Source organism: Schistocerca cancellata, chromosome 3 (assembly GCF_023864275.1).
Source record: "Schistocerca cancellata isolate TAMUIC-IGC-003103 chromosome 3, iqSchCanc2.1, whole genome shotgun sequence".
Lineage (NCBI taxonomy): Eukaryota > Metazoa > Arthropoda > Insecta > Orthoptera > Acrididae > Schistocerca > Schistocerca cancellata.
In genome coordinates this window covers 894,646,479-894,665,591 of record NC_064628.1, presented here as the reverse complement: position 1 = coordinate 894,665,591, position 19,113 = coordinate 894,646,479, and the positions used below count along the sequence as shown (strand labels likewise).

At 43.1% G+C, this 19,113-nt stretch overlaps 1 protein-coding gene across 1 annotated transcript in view; it reads right to left on the bottom strand.

Moving 5' to 3' along the window:
- LOC126177153 (UDP-glucosyltransferase 2-like) overlaps positions 1 to 19,113 on the bottom strand; it is a 115,385-nt gene that overhangs the window by 47,105 nt on the left and 49,167 nt on the right. The window contains exon 4 of the mRNA XM_049924429.1: positions 7,847 to 8,309. Coding sequence (XP_049780386.1) covers positions 7,847 to 8,309 — 463 coding nt within the window. The remainder of the gene's footprint in view (positions 1 to 7,846; positions 8,310 to 19,113) is intronic.

Genomic DNA, 19,113 nt, shown 5'->3' with positions numbered 1-19,113 from the left:
ATGACACAAAACCGGTAGTCTTTAATGACACAGAAGACTGCGAACAAATTAGGAAACTGAAACAAAATCTGAATGAAATTAATACGCAACACCAAAGAGAAATCCGGGAAGTACAAGATCAGCTGACACAGGTAATACAAGAATTACGTATTTCAGAGGACACTCGCGCTCCAATACGGGAAGAGGGACATAGAAATATGGAACAGCCACAAAATAATAACACAGGGCATTTCGGAAGTTATGAAAGAAATTGGCAATGTGCACCGAATTTTGAGATCGAGCCGCCGACACGACGTAACCATGACCGACATGCTACTCGCCGACACGATGATTTTGACTATAAGCTGTTCATTACTACATGTAACTTCAAAACGTTTAAGAATTCTGCCAACAACATTCATCCACAAGCGTGGCTCCATCAATTCTCCCATTGTTTCCCTCCAAACTGGTCATTGGAGCACAGGTTAGAATTTATGTGTGGCTACTTAGAGAATGAACCAGGTGCAAGAATGCGATCGGTCATTCACGATTGTCACAGTGAAGGAGATTTTTATCATGCCTTCCTCTCAGCATATTGGTCTCAAGCTACACAAGACCGAGCAAAACATAGCATCATAATGATGAAACACTTCGAACAATCTGAATTTTCCAGTCTTGTGAAATATTTTGAAGACATGTTGCACAAGAATCAATACCTGTCAAACCCATACAGCCCCTCAGAACTCATCCGCATTTGCTTAATCAAACTGCCTGAACATTTACGACATATTATTTTAGCAGGACGTTGCAAAGACGACATTGAAGCTTTTCAGGGACTCTTACAAGAATTAGAAATTGACACAGACAGTCGCAGAACGCGAAAACAGGAGTACAACAATTACAGGTCACATCTGTCACAATTCCGCGATGATGGAAATAATACACGACAAGGCTATTCTTATAACGTAAATCATGACCAAAAGAGAAACCACCCATATGACAACCACTGGCAGAGTAATAGTTACAGAGAAAGATCGCATTTCCGTAGTAATGAATATGACAGAGATAACCATAGAAACAGACACTATGGTAATCAGAACTATTATTATCAAGGGAGACAGAATAATTTCAGACGCAACAGTTCAGCGCGCAGTTACGATTCAGGGAGAAATTCTCCACCACGTGACCGACACGAAAGAAACTGTGTAAACTACCGACAAAACGACAGACCTGAATTCCATCAGAACTGGCGAGCTTTAAACAGAGCTGGGCCCTCTCGGCAAGGCGAATTTGTGGAAGTTAGGCCTCCTAATCCCAGTAACGACGCGCGGCAACAAAGGGGCAGACAATGACTCGCACCGCAGGCATACACATGCGCCGGCTGACTCCGAGAAAAAGAACATATACCTGTACTGCTAATGAGATGTTAATGCAACATTTTGGTTTACTTGAAAATACATTCCGGATTTAAAGTACTTTCTGTGAGATACCAGATGAGACAATGGTTAGTTTATGTGACAGCTACACGATTTTATCACGACGCTACTAATGAGTGACAATTTACAATGTTGCTTTTGCGTTGTTTCTGTTTTATATCTGCACAGTTTTTCTGAATTCTTCTGGAAAGTAAAACATGTTTTAGTAGTAACTTTTGTGGTATAGCTACAATGAGACAGCCTTTTCCGTAGCACAACAATACGTTACAGCACAGTAATTTCTTCATCACAAGAATAAGCGTAATAACTAAGAAATCTATACGCAAAGCATTTCACTTTTGTTTATCATGAGGTAAGTACATTGACTTCTGCAGAACTTAGCTTTCAGAGGACAATAACTACGACACTTCCACAGAGATCATTTTACAGCAAGACGCACAGTTTAGCGCTACAGTACACGTATTTGAGTGATTAATTTTGTACTAAAATCATTTATTTTCAAACATATTTGAAATACAATGATACAAAGGTTTTCTGTAATACATTTCATTCCATTCTTGTAATCTGTAACACCTGAGGGTATAATTACATTAATCCTCAGGGGGGTACATGCTTACTTTGTGTACCACATGTTTGGCAAGCACAAGGAGCCCTAGCTAATATGGTATTTGCTTATACAACTTTACACATTGGTACCATATTTCTCTAACACACAAATTACACACCTATCTGATCGTTTAACTGAGAGAGACAAACTTTTTTACTACGTCAGTGACAGATGTTTACGCAATTACACAGTTGGATAACTTCACACTTACGAAATTGTATTTTGTCTGTGCTTTGTAAATTGTTCATATTTTTTTGGACCCATTGTGATATTATCAGAGCTTTGAATGATATATTTGGTATGGGATCACGATTTTTAAAGTACGTTTGAGGCTGGTGACACTATTGAAATGAGCAGAGAATATTTTTTATGGTTTGAAATTATTGCAGGAAGCTACGACGTTTTTGAGATTTGACTGAGGTGTTATGATGTTATTTTTACGACGACGATGTGTATTATGCTGTTGAGGTATGTTTATGTCAATAAGATGATGCTACAATATATGAGGAATGTGATTATGTGTTTATATGTATATGAATAATGAATAGAAGTTAGCGACACTTGACTTGTGGAAAAGGATGTTGGAAACCAAGAATCGTACTTTAAGAGTTATGAAATGTGTGTAAATGCGTGAATGTATCACAATGCCGGCGAAAATTTTTTTGGACACTGTTATATTCATAGGATTTTGTTTCTACACATTTGCAACGTAAATTCTCGACCTGTGAAATTTTTATATGAGACTGTCACTGTAGCGGAAACTGCTGTCATAAATATTTCCGTAAGAAAGTTAAGTGACCACCTGCAAGTGCGTCGTCGGCACACAGCTGTGTCAGACACCTGGAGAACTAGCCATTAGGGTGTGCCTTTCCGGAAGCACAGGTAGAAAAAAAAGGAGGCCTAAACCTCCGATAATGACATTCCTTTGTAGAAAGCATCGCAAAAACGACATGGTCGAACTTGAAAACATATGATTACACTGTGGAGCTCATAATTTATGATATTTACTAAAATGCCTAATGAAATGATTAGAAACATTTTACATCTATTGTCATTGTAGTTAAGAGATTGCTCATTTTGTTTAATATCTGGTTTCCAGCTGTGTTGCAGCATTAGTTTTATAAAATAAAATGCATTTGCTAATGTGAACACTTTCTGTCAACAGATCTATTAAATGATAATTTTGTAATCCACATTCTTTAAAAAAGGAGCACTTGGAAAGGAAAGAACAATAAGAAGGGACTAGTAACAGTAACTGGACACATAATTTTCTTTTCAAGTACATGGTAATATTTTTTTTACAGTAAGTTGTTGTAGTGCACCACTTTGATTACATAGACATTAAGATGTGAATATACATTTCCCTTATCTGCATTGTTGTTTTTACTGTAATATTTTTTCTGCTTGAGCTATGTCATGTTTAGGTATAAGTTGCTGCTGTTTGTCAGGCATAGTGTTATTGAATTTGACTTTGTATTATTCTGTTAAGCCAGTTTTACTAATAATTCATTTTTATTGTTTGCTGCTCAATGCCTTATATTAGCTAATTTCTTAATGCTGCTTGCTTCGCAAATCTGCGTTTTTTTTCATTGCTGTTTATATTAATTGTTTTATGTGATGCTGCATTGCCTCGACCCTTGGTATATATATCTGAGCTCAGTAGATTTAAGTTAGCTTAAGAGGGGGTAGACTATATAAGAAACTAACTATGATGACTTGGAAGAAATGTATTGAGAAGCTATATGAAAATGGTTTGGGCGAAAAAGAAGGATACTGTACAGTGGAGAAAAACTATTTTTGACAGAGGATGTGAACAAAATACAGAAGGCAGGCTTAGATAGGACTTTTGGGAATAATGATGAATGAAGGGAGATCTCCAAGAAGCAAAGAAAGTTTTGTTTGCAAAATACTGCAATGAAACAAACCCTGTCCTTTCCTTTTGTGTTATCCCACTATGTGTTTGTGTACCCTTGTGTAGTTGTTTTCTTCCTGTCTCTATGTAGTTTCATAGAATTTTTTCTTCTTTTAATATTAAGTTACATTCACTATGATGAGGAATACTGTTATCCTCAAATATAATTGGCATTAATAATATGGTATTTTCTTTGTAAAGATGTTTAGACATTATGTATTCTGTTCTGTTTTAATGCTCATGTGTGAAGTTGATGTTTCAATAATTATTCTGATCTTTTATGTATTTACTTATGTCATAATTCCTGTAGCACTGATGTATATGTCTATTTCGATTCTTTTGTAAAGCCTGTACTACAAATCTTATCTGTATTGTTATGTTCTTTAATGATGTATTTTGTACCTTTGTAATTGTATTCTCATGTTATAACATTGTAATTGACACCAGTTCAACAAATTAAGTAACTTGTAAGCATTCATTTCACTGCACACATTTCTGTTGGTCATAGTATATGGACAATATGTGAGAAGTAGGGACTGTTAGTGTTTGCACGTGTGTTAATAATTCAGCAAGGGACTGGATAACAGCATTGCTGGTTCTAAGGACAACTCCAAAAAGTTTGTGAGTGCACAAGTGGTGGTTATGGACTTGCTATAGTAACTGCAAGACTCTTCAATGGTGATTGTGCACCCACACAGTCACAACAGATGGCTGCTGGTAATCTCTACCAGGACTACAGTGGGCCTGTCCACAATCTCTACAAGGACTGCAGTGGGTCTGCATCTTTGATGACTCACCAATACCATTATTTCTACAAGGACTGCAGTGGGTCTACACCTTTGATGACTCACCAGTACCATACTCTCTACCAGGACTACAGTGGGTCTGCTCTGTGATGTCCTACCTACCAATCTTCTTCAAAACGTCGAATGACTCTGCTGTGGGTTTGCTCCATTGTGGCCCATTACCTGTCAGCATGTCAAGAGTCAGCACTGTCTTTCCGTTGGAAGGACACCACTACTTCTTCAAGACTGCATGGAAATCCACTACTTCTGTGTGCAATTTTTTTTACTAATGAGACTTTGTGAAAAAGAAACTGTAATTACTATTATGATGAATGATCAGGACTTTATGGACTGTGAGAAAATTTTAGCTTTTGACCATCATTGTATCAATAAGTGTGTGCATTGGATATCTTTGTTAGTGTAATTATGAAAAAATTTATCAAAACATTATTGGCCACTGGCCAAAAAAATTTGTAAATTTTTTTGTGGGGAGCATGGGCGCTATGTAAGTAGGCTGTTTAGATTTTTATATTGGCAACGTTATGTAGCGCTCTGTATGAAAATCACTGGCTGTGCTGTGTGCAGTCTGTGGCTAGTTTGCATTGTTGTCTGCCATTGTAGTGTTAGGCAGCTGGCTGTTAACAGCGCGTAGCGTTGCGCAGTTAGAGGTGAGCCGCCAGCAGTGGTGGATGTGAGGAGAGAGATGGCGGAGTTTTGAAATTACATATATTATGACTTTTGATGATATTAAGGTAAATACAGTGTTTGTTCTCTATTAATATCTTTCATTTGCTAACTATCCCTATCAGTAGTTAGTGTCTCCCGTAATTTGAATCCTTTATTTAGCTGGCAGTAGTGGTGCTCGCTGTATTGCAGTAGTTCGAGTAACGAAGATTTTTGTGAGGTAAGTGATTTCTGAAAGGTATAGTTTAATGTTACTCAGGGCCATTCTTTTGCAGGGATCTTTGATAGTCAGATTGCGTTGCGCTAAAAATAGTGTAAGAGGTTTACCAGCACAGTCGTGTATAAATTGTTCTAAGGGGGCGTTTCAATAGAACTTCATTGTTGTTGCCGTCTATCAATCGACAGCATTGTAAGTGTACAAAGTTTACTAAAATACAGGAAAAGAAGTGCATTCTCTATAGTTTTCAATCAATAAGTGACAAACTCTCATAATTACTTAATTTCAGTAACTGGATTATGTTCTTGTACAATAGTATGGTGCTGAACTCCACTGACCAATTTTGATGTAGCAGGACGTGTAGTTTGAAGGAAGTTTGTGTGCCAAGCAATCTCCTTTTCTCACGAAAAGCAGATTGCTGTTTGATCTTACTTACAACAGTGGTCCCTTAGGTATGAAAATCTACGAAAACGTGGGCTCAAAGCTATCCGCAATACGGCCAAGTGACTAACAGAGTCGTATTTTAAACCTTAAAGAGCAATAACTTCCTCCAAATTGCAATATGTCAACAACTGCTGCAGAATCTGATCATTCAAGGAGGCAGCAACCAAAATTCAGGTACCAGTTACGACTTAAAGTAAAAATATCAATAAAAAAATCAATCAATGCTTACTTTCCATGTTAAAGCTCATTTTAGTTTCGTCAGTATGTACTGTACTTCCTCGATTCACCGCCAGTTGGCCCAATTGGAGGAAGGTAATGTTGACTTCGGTGCTTGTGTTCACATGCGACTCATTGCTCTATAGTACTAGCATCAAGCACATCAGTACGTAGCATCAACAGGTTAGTGTTTATCACGAACGTAGTTTTGCACTCAGAGCAATGTTGACAAATGCGGAGTTGGCAGATGCCCATTTGATGTATGGATTAGCACGGGGTAATAGCCGTGGCGCGGTACGTTTGTATCGAGACAGATTTCCAGAACGAAGGTGCCCCGATGGGAAGACGTTCGAAGCAATTGATCGGCGTCTTGGGGAGCACGGAATATTCCAGCCTATGACTCGCGATTGGAGAAGACCTAGAACGACGAGGACACCTGCAATGGACGAGGCAATTCTTCGTGCAGTTGACGATAACCCTAATGTCAGCGTCAGAGAAGTTGCTGCTGTACAAGGTAACGTTGACCACGTTACTGTATGGAGAGTGCTACGGGAGAACCAGTTGTTTACGTACCATGTACAGCGTGTGAAGGCACTACCAGCAACTGATTGGCCTCCACGGGTACACTTCTGCGAATGGTTCATCCAACAATGTGTCAATCCTCATTTCAGTGCAAATGTTCTCTTTACGGATGAGGCTTCATTCCAACGTGATCAAATTGTTAATTTTCACAATCAACATGTGTGGGCTGACGAGAATCCTCACATAATTGTGCAATCACGTCATCAACACAGATTTTCTGTGAACGTTTGGGCAGGCATTGTTGGTGATGTCTTGATTGGGCCCCATGTTCTTCCACCTACGCTCAATGGAGCAAGTTATCATGATTTCATACGGGATTCTCTACCTGTGCTGCTAGAACATGTGCCTTTACAAGTACGACACAACATGTGGTTCATGCACTATGGAGCTGCTGCACATTTCAATCGAAGTGTTCGTACGCTTCTCAACAACAGATTCGGTGACCGATGATTTGGTAAGGTGGACCAATTCCATGGCCTCCACGCTCTCCTGACCTCAATCCTCATGACTTTTATTTAAGGGGGCATTTGAAAGTTCTTGTCTACGCAACCCCGGTACCAAATGTAGACACTCTTCGTGCTCGTATTGTGGACGGCTGTGATACAATACGCCATTCTACAGAGCTGCATCAGCGCATCAGGGATTCCATGCGACGGAGGGTGGATGCATGTATCCTCGCTAACGGAGGACATTTTGAACATTTCCTGTAACAAAGTGTTTGAAATCACGCTGGTACGTTCTGTTGATGTGTGTTTCCATTCCATGATTAATGTTATTTGAAGAGAAGTAATAAAATGAGCTCTAACATGGAAAGTAAGCGTTTCCTGACATATGTCCATATAACATATTTTCTTTCTATGTGTGTGAGGAAGGTTTCCTGAAAGTTTGGCCGTACCTTTTGTAACACCCTGCATAAATGCTAATATTATTATTAAAAAAGTCATTTTTATACACTGCTATGGATTTGTATGAGTCATACTGTACCTTCGGAAGAGGCTCCAGTTCCGGTTTCACGTGGAGCCCAGTCAGTTCTATGAAATTTGGCAGGTTCGGCCGGGGGTAGTTTTCGATGAAATGATTGGAGAGAATCATGAAACTGAAATTTCTCTCGAGTTCATAGATGGACGGAACCTCGGGCCCGAAGTACTGCTTTTGGAGTTTGTCGTGCCGCGGCAGCACGACGTAGAACCAGACGTAGTTGAGGTAGAGCCAGAAGTAGGTGCTGTAAAGGCGCTGCCAGAAGGTCATGTGGTCGGAGTAGGGCAGCACCCAGCTGGGCAGGTAGGCCGGGTTGTCGGGGCTGCCGTGGCTCCAGTAGGTGTAGGGGTAGGCGCCCAGCGACACGAAGCCCACCAGCGGCGGCGAGCCGGCGAGGTGCTGCAGCGCGTAGAAGCACGGCGTCAGCAGGCGCTCCACGATCACCAGGTCGTACCGCTGCTTGTCGGACCTGCGACAGAGCGAAGCGTCAGCTGATGTCTCAGCCGTCCGGCGGCATCACTAAGCGAAGCTTGCACAGTATCTGACCAAAAGTATCCTGGCATTCCTGTGTAATGCGGCAGTGACCATAAGATCTCGCTAGAGGTGGATCAGCCATTATAAAAGGAGGTTACAGTGCCGTACCGCTGTAACAAATACACTACTGGCCACTAAAATTGCTACACCACGAAGATGACGTGATACAGACGCGAAATTTAACCAACAGAAAGAAGATGCTGTGGTATGCAAATGATTAGCTTTTCAGAGCATTCACACAATGGTGGCGCCGGTGGCGACACCTACAACGTGAAGACATCAGGAAAGTTTCCAAACGATTTCTCACACACTAACAGCAGTTGACCGGCGTTGCCTGGTGAAACGTTGTTGTGATGCCTCGTGTAAGGAGGATAAAAGCGTACCATCACGTTTCCGTCTTTGATAGATGTCGGATTGTAGCCTATCGCGATTGCGGTTTATCGTATCGCGACATTGCTGCCCGCGTTGGTCGAGATCCAATGACTGTTAGCAGAATATGGAATCAGTGGGTTCAGGAGGGTAATACGGAACGCCGTGCTGTATCCCAACGGCCTCGTATCACTAGCAGTCGAGATGACAGGCATCTTATCCGCATGGCTGTGACGGATCGTGCAGCCACGTCTCGATCCCTGAGTCGACAGATGGGGACGTTTGCAAGACAACAACCATCTGCACGAACAGTTGGACGACGTTTGCAGCAGCATGGACTATCAGCTCGGAGACTATGGCTGCGGTTACTCTTGACGCTGCATCACAGACAGGAGCACCTGCGATGGTGTACTCAACGACGAACCTGGGTCCACGAATGGCAAAACGTCATTTTTGCGGATGAATCCAGGTTCTGTTTACAGTAGATCTTTGTTCAGACGTGAGCTAGGTTACGTCTCTAAAGGACCATTACTCACAGACTGCTCTCAACCGCAATGTCTTATAACGCACGTGCTGGTTCGCTGAATTTGCATTCATTACGCTCTATGTTTCAGGAAATTGTACTCTTCATCGCCTAAGTAACATGAGTTGTCGTGTTTCCGGAGAGACCTAGGCTGGTCAGCTTCACAGCAGTGTGACAACTCAGGTATGAGTGAGCGCCACAATATTTAAACCTTCTCTCTCTCTCCGTTGTAAGATACGTATCATAGAGGCACCTAGCGCGTTTATTTGTATCTTCTACAAATATTATAAAAGCCCCAGCCGTCTTTTTCTATCTGTATGTTATGGCTTATCTCTGGAACTAATGTAGGGATTTTGATACGGTTTTCACTAACAGGTTGATTCTAGAGGAAGGTTTGTACACATCACTACATATTAGAAGCAATTATCCAGGCCGTAGTAACTTAGTGCTACCCGTAGGAATTCTGGGTGGATTTACACACATCAAAATTTTTTTGCATCAACTCGGTTCCTAGAGTTCCGGAACCTGTACAGGAAATTGGAATAGGTATCAACATAAACATCATTTCCGCCATTTTTATTGCCCAGGAAAACGGCACATAGCATGTTGTACCACCATACAGCGAGACCTACAAAGCTGGTGGTCCAGATTGCTGTACACACTGGTAACTCTAATACCCAGTAACACGTCCTCTTGCACTGATCCATACCTGTATTCGTCGTGGCATACTACCCACAAGTTCATCCAGGCACTGTAGGTCATTGTGCTACTCCTCAAAGGCGATTCGGCGTGGATCTCTCAGAGTGGTTGGTGGCTCACGTCGTCCATAAACAGCCCTTTTTAATCGATCCCAGGCATGTTAGATAGGATTCGTGCTCGCCACTCTAGTCGAGTGATGTCGTTATCCTCAAGGAAGTCATTCACAAGATGTGCACGATGGGGGCGCGAATTGTCGTCCACCGACACCAGCGGCCTACGTCGCCCCTACATAATGTCACCCCAAAACAGCAGGAAACCTCCACCTTGGTGCACTCACAGGACTGTGTATCTAACGCGTTCAGCTTGACTGGGTTGACTCCAAACACGTCTCTGACAATTGTCTGTGGAAGGCATATGCGACACTCATCGGTAAAAACATGATGCCAATCCTAAGCGGTCCATTCGGCATGTTGTAGGGCCCATCTGTACCGCGCTGCATGGTGTCGTGGTTGCAAAGACGGACCTCGCCATGGACGTTGGGAGTGAAGTTGCGCATCATGCATCCTATTGCGCACAGTTTGAGTCATAACACGACGTCCTGTGGCTACACGAAAAGTATTATTCAACATCGTGGCGTTGCTGTCAGGGTTCCTCCGAGCTATAATCCGTAGGTAACGGTCATCCACTGCAGTAGTAGTAGCCCTTGGGCGGCCTGAGAGAGGCATGTCATCGACAGTTCCCGTCTCCCTGTATTTCCTCCATGTCCGAATAACATCTCTTTGGTTCACTCCCAGACGCCTGGGCACTTCGCTTGTTGAGAGCCCTGCCTGGCACAAAGTAACAATGCGGACGCGATCGAACCGCGCTATTGACCGTTTATGCATGGTTGAACTACAGACAACACGAGCCGTGTGCCTCATTCCTGGTGAAATGACTGGAACTGATCGGCTGTCGGACCTCCTCCATGTAATAGGCGCTGCTCATGTATGATTGTTTACGACTTTGTGCGGGTTTACTGACATCTCTCAACAGTTAAAGGGACTATGTCTGTGATACAATATCCACAGTCAACGTCTATTTTCAGGAGTTGTGGGTAATGGGGTGATGCAGAACCTTTTTTTGATGTGTGTAAAAGGAAATTACAGTGCGGTACCGCTCTAACAAATACGTGTGAAAAGGCTCCGTGGAGAACCCCAATTTGGAGGGTCTTGATGCTCGGTTCCTATTTGAGCTAGGAAAATGAGGTAAAAGGTTTTTGTCTTAGCCTGGACCAGCAGCCATTTGTATAGCCATTCGAACATCTGTCTTACTGTAGCTGTGTTACGCTATATCAAATAGGGCTTGAACGATGGGTCGGAGCAGACGAACAGACAAACTGTGCGAATCGACTAATTCCTTTTGCAACAGATTGTAATTGAGCTGCAATTAATGCTCACCAAATGACACCATTTGTATCCGCACGATTAAGATTCTTGGTGCAAAAACTGTAACCCTCGTTCGGATCGTATGTGCAAAAACAGTCACCCTTAAACAACTCTACAGCGAGACTGGTGGTTCATATTTGGCCACCAGTGTATGGGACTTTGGCCTAAGATACCATTTAACCGTTTGAAGAAAATGTTACCTCAGCCGGATTTTACGTGCAAAATACAGTTTCCTGGGAAATTTTTGAAGCGCGCCACTTCTATCCTTTAAACATGTGCCAATTGGTTCAAGTTTTGCACGAAAGTGGGTAAATGTATAAAATCAAACGAAATGTTTTTGTTCAATAACCTTTATCCGTTTTCGAGATAGACTGTGATGGTTTAAAGTGGAGCTAAATGTTACACTTAAAATTCGTTATGACGTGAACTGAATGAGCGGAAACGGTTTAAAGTGATTCGAATAAATAAAAAATGCTTTCTTAGGATAAAACTGAAAACCAACTTTCAAAAATCTATTCTGATTCGCATTTTACGTGCAAAAAACATTTGTTTGTGAGTCTTTTTACACCCGTCACTGTTGTTTCAAATTTTCGCCGGTCGGTTCAAATTTTCTGAGAAGGTAGACAAAGATAAGTAATTAATAGTCGTCCTCTTGCTTTGTGAAAGCTTTATACGTTGACTCTATATACGCAACATGTTTCTAAATACCATAAAAATACCTACACCGGATGGTTCAAATGGTTCTGAGCACTATGGGACTCAACTTCTGAGGTCATTAGTCCCCTAGAACTTAGAACTAGTTAAACCTAACTAACCTAAGTACATCACAAACATCATGCCCGAGGCAGGATTCGAACCTGCGACCGTAGCGGTCTCGCGGTTCCAGACTGCAGCGCCTTTAACCGCACGGCCACTTCGGCTGGCCCTACACCGGATCATTCATCGCCAAGTCAACAGAAATCTACATCGGTTGCCAAGCTAAGGGGGTGTAATGTCAAAATTGTGTAGAGTAAAAGTTGGGAACCACAATGACAAATTCTGTAATCGTATCACAAAAAATGTCCTGGGAAGAGTCATTGATGCAGAAGAACGGAACTAGTTTTTCGACTTATCTGGCAGCTTCAAAGTCGTTTGAATCAAAACATCTTGACATATTCGCACTTTACTACGAGTTAATACTATTTCACCAGCGCTGTGAGCTGTCGTACGCCCATACCCTGTTACATGTGTGCTGAGGAGTGTAAGAACACATAGACACAAATTTATGTGCTTCTAGAGAAAGGGGAGCATCTAACATAGGAAATATCCGAGAGCTGGGCATGCATCTATAATAGGAAGTATCTCAGAATGGGAATGCATGCATCCTAAACTTTAATGACACGTTGTGTCATATCGCACGACATGACGAATGCCATGTTGGGTGACATGATGGTGTGTGTCATATTATAGGACACGACATCACATATCATGTCATCTCGTGGAATCGGGTGTACTGCCGGTGGTTTGTGTCTTCCCATCACAATATTTCTACGTCTTCATCAGGTGTTCCCTGCGACTGGTCGACAAGCAGCTCGTGTCCCATATTTATGCCTGGGCGGTCTCTGGTGTTCCCTATGCCGTTAGCACCACCCGCGGCCCTTTCGGCGGGTCTATTTATCTCTATGCGTTCCGTCTGCGCCCGTTTCTGCTGTTTTCCCCGATGGCGGCTGCGCAAACATTTCTTATGCTACTGGTGACTGCTCCGGCTTTCTCTCGTGCTCCTGTCATTCTCCCAGCCTTGTGGGATTGATACACCCCTACAAGATGCGCTGTCTGCCGGACCAGGCTGCTGTGGGAATTGCATATTCTGCCCGTGCACGCCGCAGAAATCTCTCGTGGGAAGACGCAGACCACCGGCAGTACACCCGATTCCACGAGATGTCACTGAGTCGCCGGGAAGTCTGAAAAATTATCATGTTACTTTACTTGACGCGATGCATTACGTTTGCATGACAAGAGTACTAATACTAACGAGTTAAAAAGCGCGATTTTTTTTAATTTAAATGTCTGCCAGAAAAGTGGAAAAGCTAGTTCCCTTCTTTTATAATCCCTAATAATGCAGAGGACGTATCTGCCTTTTTTGTGCTGTGACAGGAGCATTTTTATTCTGATTTACGTAGTTTTCGTGTTAGATTTCTTAGTGTTTTCTTGATCGTTTAGAACAGAAAGCGCCCTAAAACCGTCTTTGTTTGTTTCGCGGCCGTTAGCCACTAGTCACTTGAATCAGCAGTTGTCTTGTGACAGCCAGAGCGATAGCACCAGCAGCAGCGAGTACTGTTTGTATAAAGCGTTTATTTTGCATTTTGTTTACGACCTTCCACTAAGGAAGGGATTCTATTTGTGTTTATCTGCTCTGCATAGTAACTAACAGTTCTTGATAAAACTTTACGTAGTTTTCGTGTTAGATTTCTTAGTGTTTTCTTGATCGTTTAGAACAGAAAGCGCCCTAAAACCGTCTTTGTTTGTTTCGCGGCCGTTAGCCACTAGTCACTTGAATCAGCAGTTGTCTTGTGACAGCCAGAGCGAGAGCACCAGCAGCAGCGAGTAGTGTTTGTATAAAGCGTTTTTGTACTTATTTGCTGCGCTTAGCTTTTAAATAGTTTTTCTGGGAAAACCTAGCGTAGTTTTCGCGTCTCGTATTTCAGTGAGTGTTTCTTGATCATCAGAGTAGCTCATCAGAAGATTATCTTGGGAATTTGTCACCGTATAGGGTAGGGTAAACATAGTCATGTGTAGGGACTGTGGTTGTTGTGAGCGGACGCAAGGAGAATTGGCCACACTTCGGGGGCAGGTGGAGGCTTTGTCTGTTAGGCTCATCGAGCTCGAGGCGCAGGCGTCGGCTCGTAGTGGCGTTGGGGCAACTGTGGTGAGACCTATGCCTACTTCGGTGGCCTTGGAATCACATGGAACCCCTGATGTCGCTGCGTCTTCCGGCAGTGAGCATCTTACCGGTCAGCCATCACTCCAGGGTGAATGGCGGACAGTGGTGGGCTCGCGCGTGCCTGGCCGAAAGGCGAAGGTGGGATCTGGCCGCGTGGCAGCTGCCTTACCCCTTTCCAACAGGTACGGGGTGCTTCCTAGTGGTGATGACATCGTTTCCGAGCCACCACAGGATGCCTCGCCTGTTGGGCCAGTGGCCGATTCTCCGGCAAGGTCCCGACAGTCACAGAGGGCGGGCCTATTAGTTATAGGGAGCTCCAACGTTAGGCGGGTTATGGAGCCCCTCAGGAAAATAGCGGGTAGGTCGGGGAAGAATGCCAGTGTGCACTCGGTGTGCCTGCCGGGGGGTCTCGTCCGTAATGTAGAGGAGGCCCTTCCGGCAGCTATTGAACGCACTGGGTGTGACCGGCTGCAGATAGTAGCACATGTCGGAACGAATGACGCCTGCCGCTTGGGTTCTGAGGCCATCCTTGGTTCCTTCCGGCGGCTGGCTGATTTGGTGAAGACAACCAGCATCGCACGCGGAGTGCAAGCTGAGCTTAATATCTGCAGCATAGTGCCCAGAGTCGATCGCGGTCCTCTGGTTTGGAGCCGTGTGGAGGGTCTAAACCAGAGGCTCAGACGACTCTGCGACTATAATGGTTGCAAATTCATCGACCTCCGTTATTGGGTGGAGAACTGTAGGGCCCCCCTAGACAGGTCAGGCGTGCACTACACACCGGAAGCAGCTACTAGGGTAGCAGAGTACGTGTGGCGTGCACACGGGGGTTTTTTAGGTTAGAGGGACCCCCCCTTGGGCGAAACGATAAAATACCTGACGGCTTACCAGAGAGGACATTATCATCGTTGATAAAGAACGTCCGTCCTCAGAGACCAAAAACAGGAAAAGTTAACGTAATATTGGTAAACTGCAGGAGTATCCAGGGCAAGGTTCCTGAATTAGTATCTCTTATTGAAGGAAATAGTGCGCATATAGTATTAGGAACGGAAAGTTGGTTAAAACCGGAAGTGAACAGTAACGAAATCCTAGACACAGAATGGAATATATACCGCAAGGATAGGATAAACGCCAATGGTGGAGGAGTATTTATAGCAGTAAAGAATTCAATAATATCCAGTGAAGTTATTAGCGAATGCGAATGTGAAATAATCTGGGTTAAGCTAAGTATCAAAGGTGGGTCAGATATGATAGTCGGATGCTTCTATAGACCACCTGCATCAGCAACCGTAGTAGTTGAGCGCCTCAGAGAGAACCTGCAGAACGTCGTGAAGAAGTTTCGTGATCATACTATTGTAATAGGGGGAGACTTCAATCTACCAGGTATAGAATGGGACAGTCACACAATCAGAACTGGAGCCAGGGACAGAGACTCTTGTGACATTATCCTGACTGCCTTGTCCGAGAATTACTTCGAGCAGATAGTTAGAGAACCAACTCGTGAAGCTAACGTTTTAGACCTCATAGCAACAAATAGACCGGAACTTTTCGACTCCGTGAATGTAGAAGAGGGTATCAGTGATCATAAGTCAGTGGTTGCATCAATGACTACAAGTGTAATAAGAAATGCCAAGAAAGGAAGGAAAATATATTTGCTTAACAAGAGTGATAGGGCACAAATCGCAGAATATCTGAGTGACCACCATCAAACGTTCATTTCTGAGGAAGAGGATGTGGAACAAAAATGGAAAAAATTCAGAAACATCGTCCAGTACGCCTTAGATAAGTTCGTACCGACTAAGGTCCAAAGCGAGGGGAGAGATCCACCGTGGTATAACAATCATGTACGAAAGGTACTACGGAAACAAAGAAAGCTTCATCATAGGTTTAAGAGTAGTCGAATCATAGCTGATAAGGAAAAGCTGAACGAAGCGAAAAAGAGCGTAAAGAGAGCAATGAGAGAAGCATTCAACGAATTCGAACATAAAACATTGGCAAACAATCTAAACAAGAACCCTAAAAAGTTTTGGTCATATGTAAAATCGGTAAGCGGATCTAAATCCCCTATTCAGTCACTCGTTGACCACGATGGCACCGAAACAGAGGACGACCGAAGAAAGGCAGAAATACTGAATTCAGTGTTCCGAAACTGTTTCACTGCGGAAAATCGTAACACGGTCCCTGACTTCAGCCGTCGCACGGACGCCAAAATGGAAAATATTGAAATAAACGATATCGGAATTGAAAAACAACTGCTATCACTTAGTAGCGGAAAAGCATCCGGACCAGACGAGATACCCTTAAGATTCTTCAGTGATTATGCTAAAAAACTTGCCCCCTTTCTATCAGCAATTTATCGTAGATCGCTGGAAGAACGTAAAGTACCTAGCGACTGGAAGAAAGCGCAGGTCGTTCCCATTTTCAAGAAGGGTCATAAATCAGATGCGAATAATTATAGGCCTATTTCGCTTACGTCAATCTGTTGTAGAATAATGGAACATGTTTTGTGTTCTCGTATTATCACGTTCTTAGATAATACAAATCTCCTTCATCATAACCAACATGGATTCCGCAAACAGAGATCATGTGAAACTCAGCTCGCCCTATTTGCCCAAGAAATTCATAGTGCCGTAGACACTGGCGAGCAGATTGATGCCGTATTCCTGGACTTCAGGAAGGCATTTGATACGGTTCCGCAGTTACGTTTAGTGAAAAAAATACGAGCTTACGGAATATCGGACCAGGTTTGTGATTGGATTCAGGATTTCCTAGAAGAAAGAACACAACATGTCATTCTTAACGGTTCAAAATCTGCAGATGTAGAGGTAATTTCGGGAGTACCGCAAGGAAGCGTGATAGGACCTTTATTGTTTACAATATACATAAATGACTTAGTTGACAACATCGGTAGCTCCGTGAGGCTATTTGCAGATGACACGGTTGTCTACAAGAAAGTAGCAACATCAGAAGACTCGTACGTACTCCAGGAAGACCTGCAGAGGATTAATGCATGGTGCGACAGCTGGCAGCTTTCCCTAAACGTAGATAAATGTAATATAATGCGCATACATAGGGGCAGAAATCCATTCCAGTACGATTATGCCATAGGTGGTAAATCATTGGAAGCGGTAACGACCGTAAAATACTTAGGAGTTACTATCCGGAGCGATCTGAAGTGGAATGATCACATAAAACAAATAGTGGGAAAAGCAGGCGCCAGGTTGAGATTCATAGGAAGAATTCTAAGAAAATGTGACTCATCGACGAAAGAAGTAGCTTACAAAACGCTTGTTCGTCCGATTCTTGAGTATTGCTCATCAGTATGGGACCCTTACCAGGTTGGATTAATAGAAGAGATAGACATGATCCAGCGAAAAGCAGCGCGATTCGTCATGGGGACATTTAGTCAGCGCGAGAGCGTTACGGAGATGCTGAACAAGCTCCAGTGGCGGACACTTCAAGAAAGGCGTTACGCAATACGGAGAGGTTTATTATCGAAATTACGAGAGAGCACATTCCGGGAAGAGATGGGCAACATATTACTACCGCCCACATATATCTCGCGTAATGATCACAACGAAAAGATCCGAGAAATTAGAGCAAATACGGAGACTTACAAGCAGTCGTTCTTCCCACGCACAATTCGTGAATGGAACAGGGAAGGGGGGATCAGATAGTGGTACAATAAGTACCCTCCGCCACACACCGTAAGGTGGCTCGCGGAGTATAGATGTAGATGTAGATGTAGATTTCCAATTGTGTTATCGTTAGTAAAGCAATAACAATAGTGTAGGTGGTCGGTCAGGATGTGAACTAGTCACTGGATGTCACATGAATAACTGATCCATCAGGGACATTTCAATCCTTCTAAAGCTGCTCAAGTAGATTGCTCGCGATGTCGCTGTGAAGTGAAAACGCGTAGGAACAACCACAGTTAAAACAAGATCAGGTAGACCTCATGTACTGAGGACAGGGACTGTCAAGCATTGCGGTTGGCGGTTGTAAAAATCGCATGAAACCAGCACGTGTAAATACTCGTGAGGTGCAGGACGCTTCCAGCAGTCATCTGGCATAGTGACTGTGCGTAAAGCCGTCGGCACACGGATCGTGCTGTCGAACGTTAACGTTGAGCGTGCCAAGTTCTACGTGCTGCTGAACGCTCAGGAACGGTGCGACTTGTGCATTCGGTACGTGGGTCCAAACGTGGTATACGCGATCGCAACGCACTCCAGCGGCAGATGAGGGATGTTTCTAGTAGTTTGTAAACCACTCTGTTTACTCAACGGGCGCGCGTATAATTCCCACGTTAGCTCTGTTAAAACGCACATTTCCTCTATCGTCCACGGAAAGGGAAGTACCATCTCCAATCAATAAGGACACAGGCTTATAAAAGTTCCATTACAAACAGTACGGTACAAATTTGGAATACTTCTCCACATAAGATAAACATTATTTCGTCATTTCCACATTTTAGTAAAACCCCAAGATCAGTATTACTTGATCACTGTTCTTACCCAGTAGCAGAATCATTGTAACACATGAATTACGAAGCGTAAAAGAGAAAGGAGCAAAATAGCTTTATACAAGTAGCGCAAGCTGTCCTGTAGATTAAGCCAATCGAACACAGTCACCCCTCAAAATAAGGTGAACTTATACTTACATAACATCAAATATTATAGTATATACTTATATTAAACTAAAAATAAAGTATCAGAACTCAATAAAAACGCGAATGTTAGGAAAAAAAATTGTAAGTGTCAAGACGCGAACCACCGCCGCATCAAAGTAATGGAGAAACGGCAGTGAC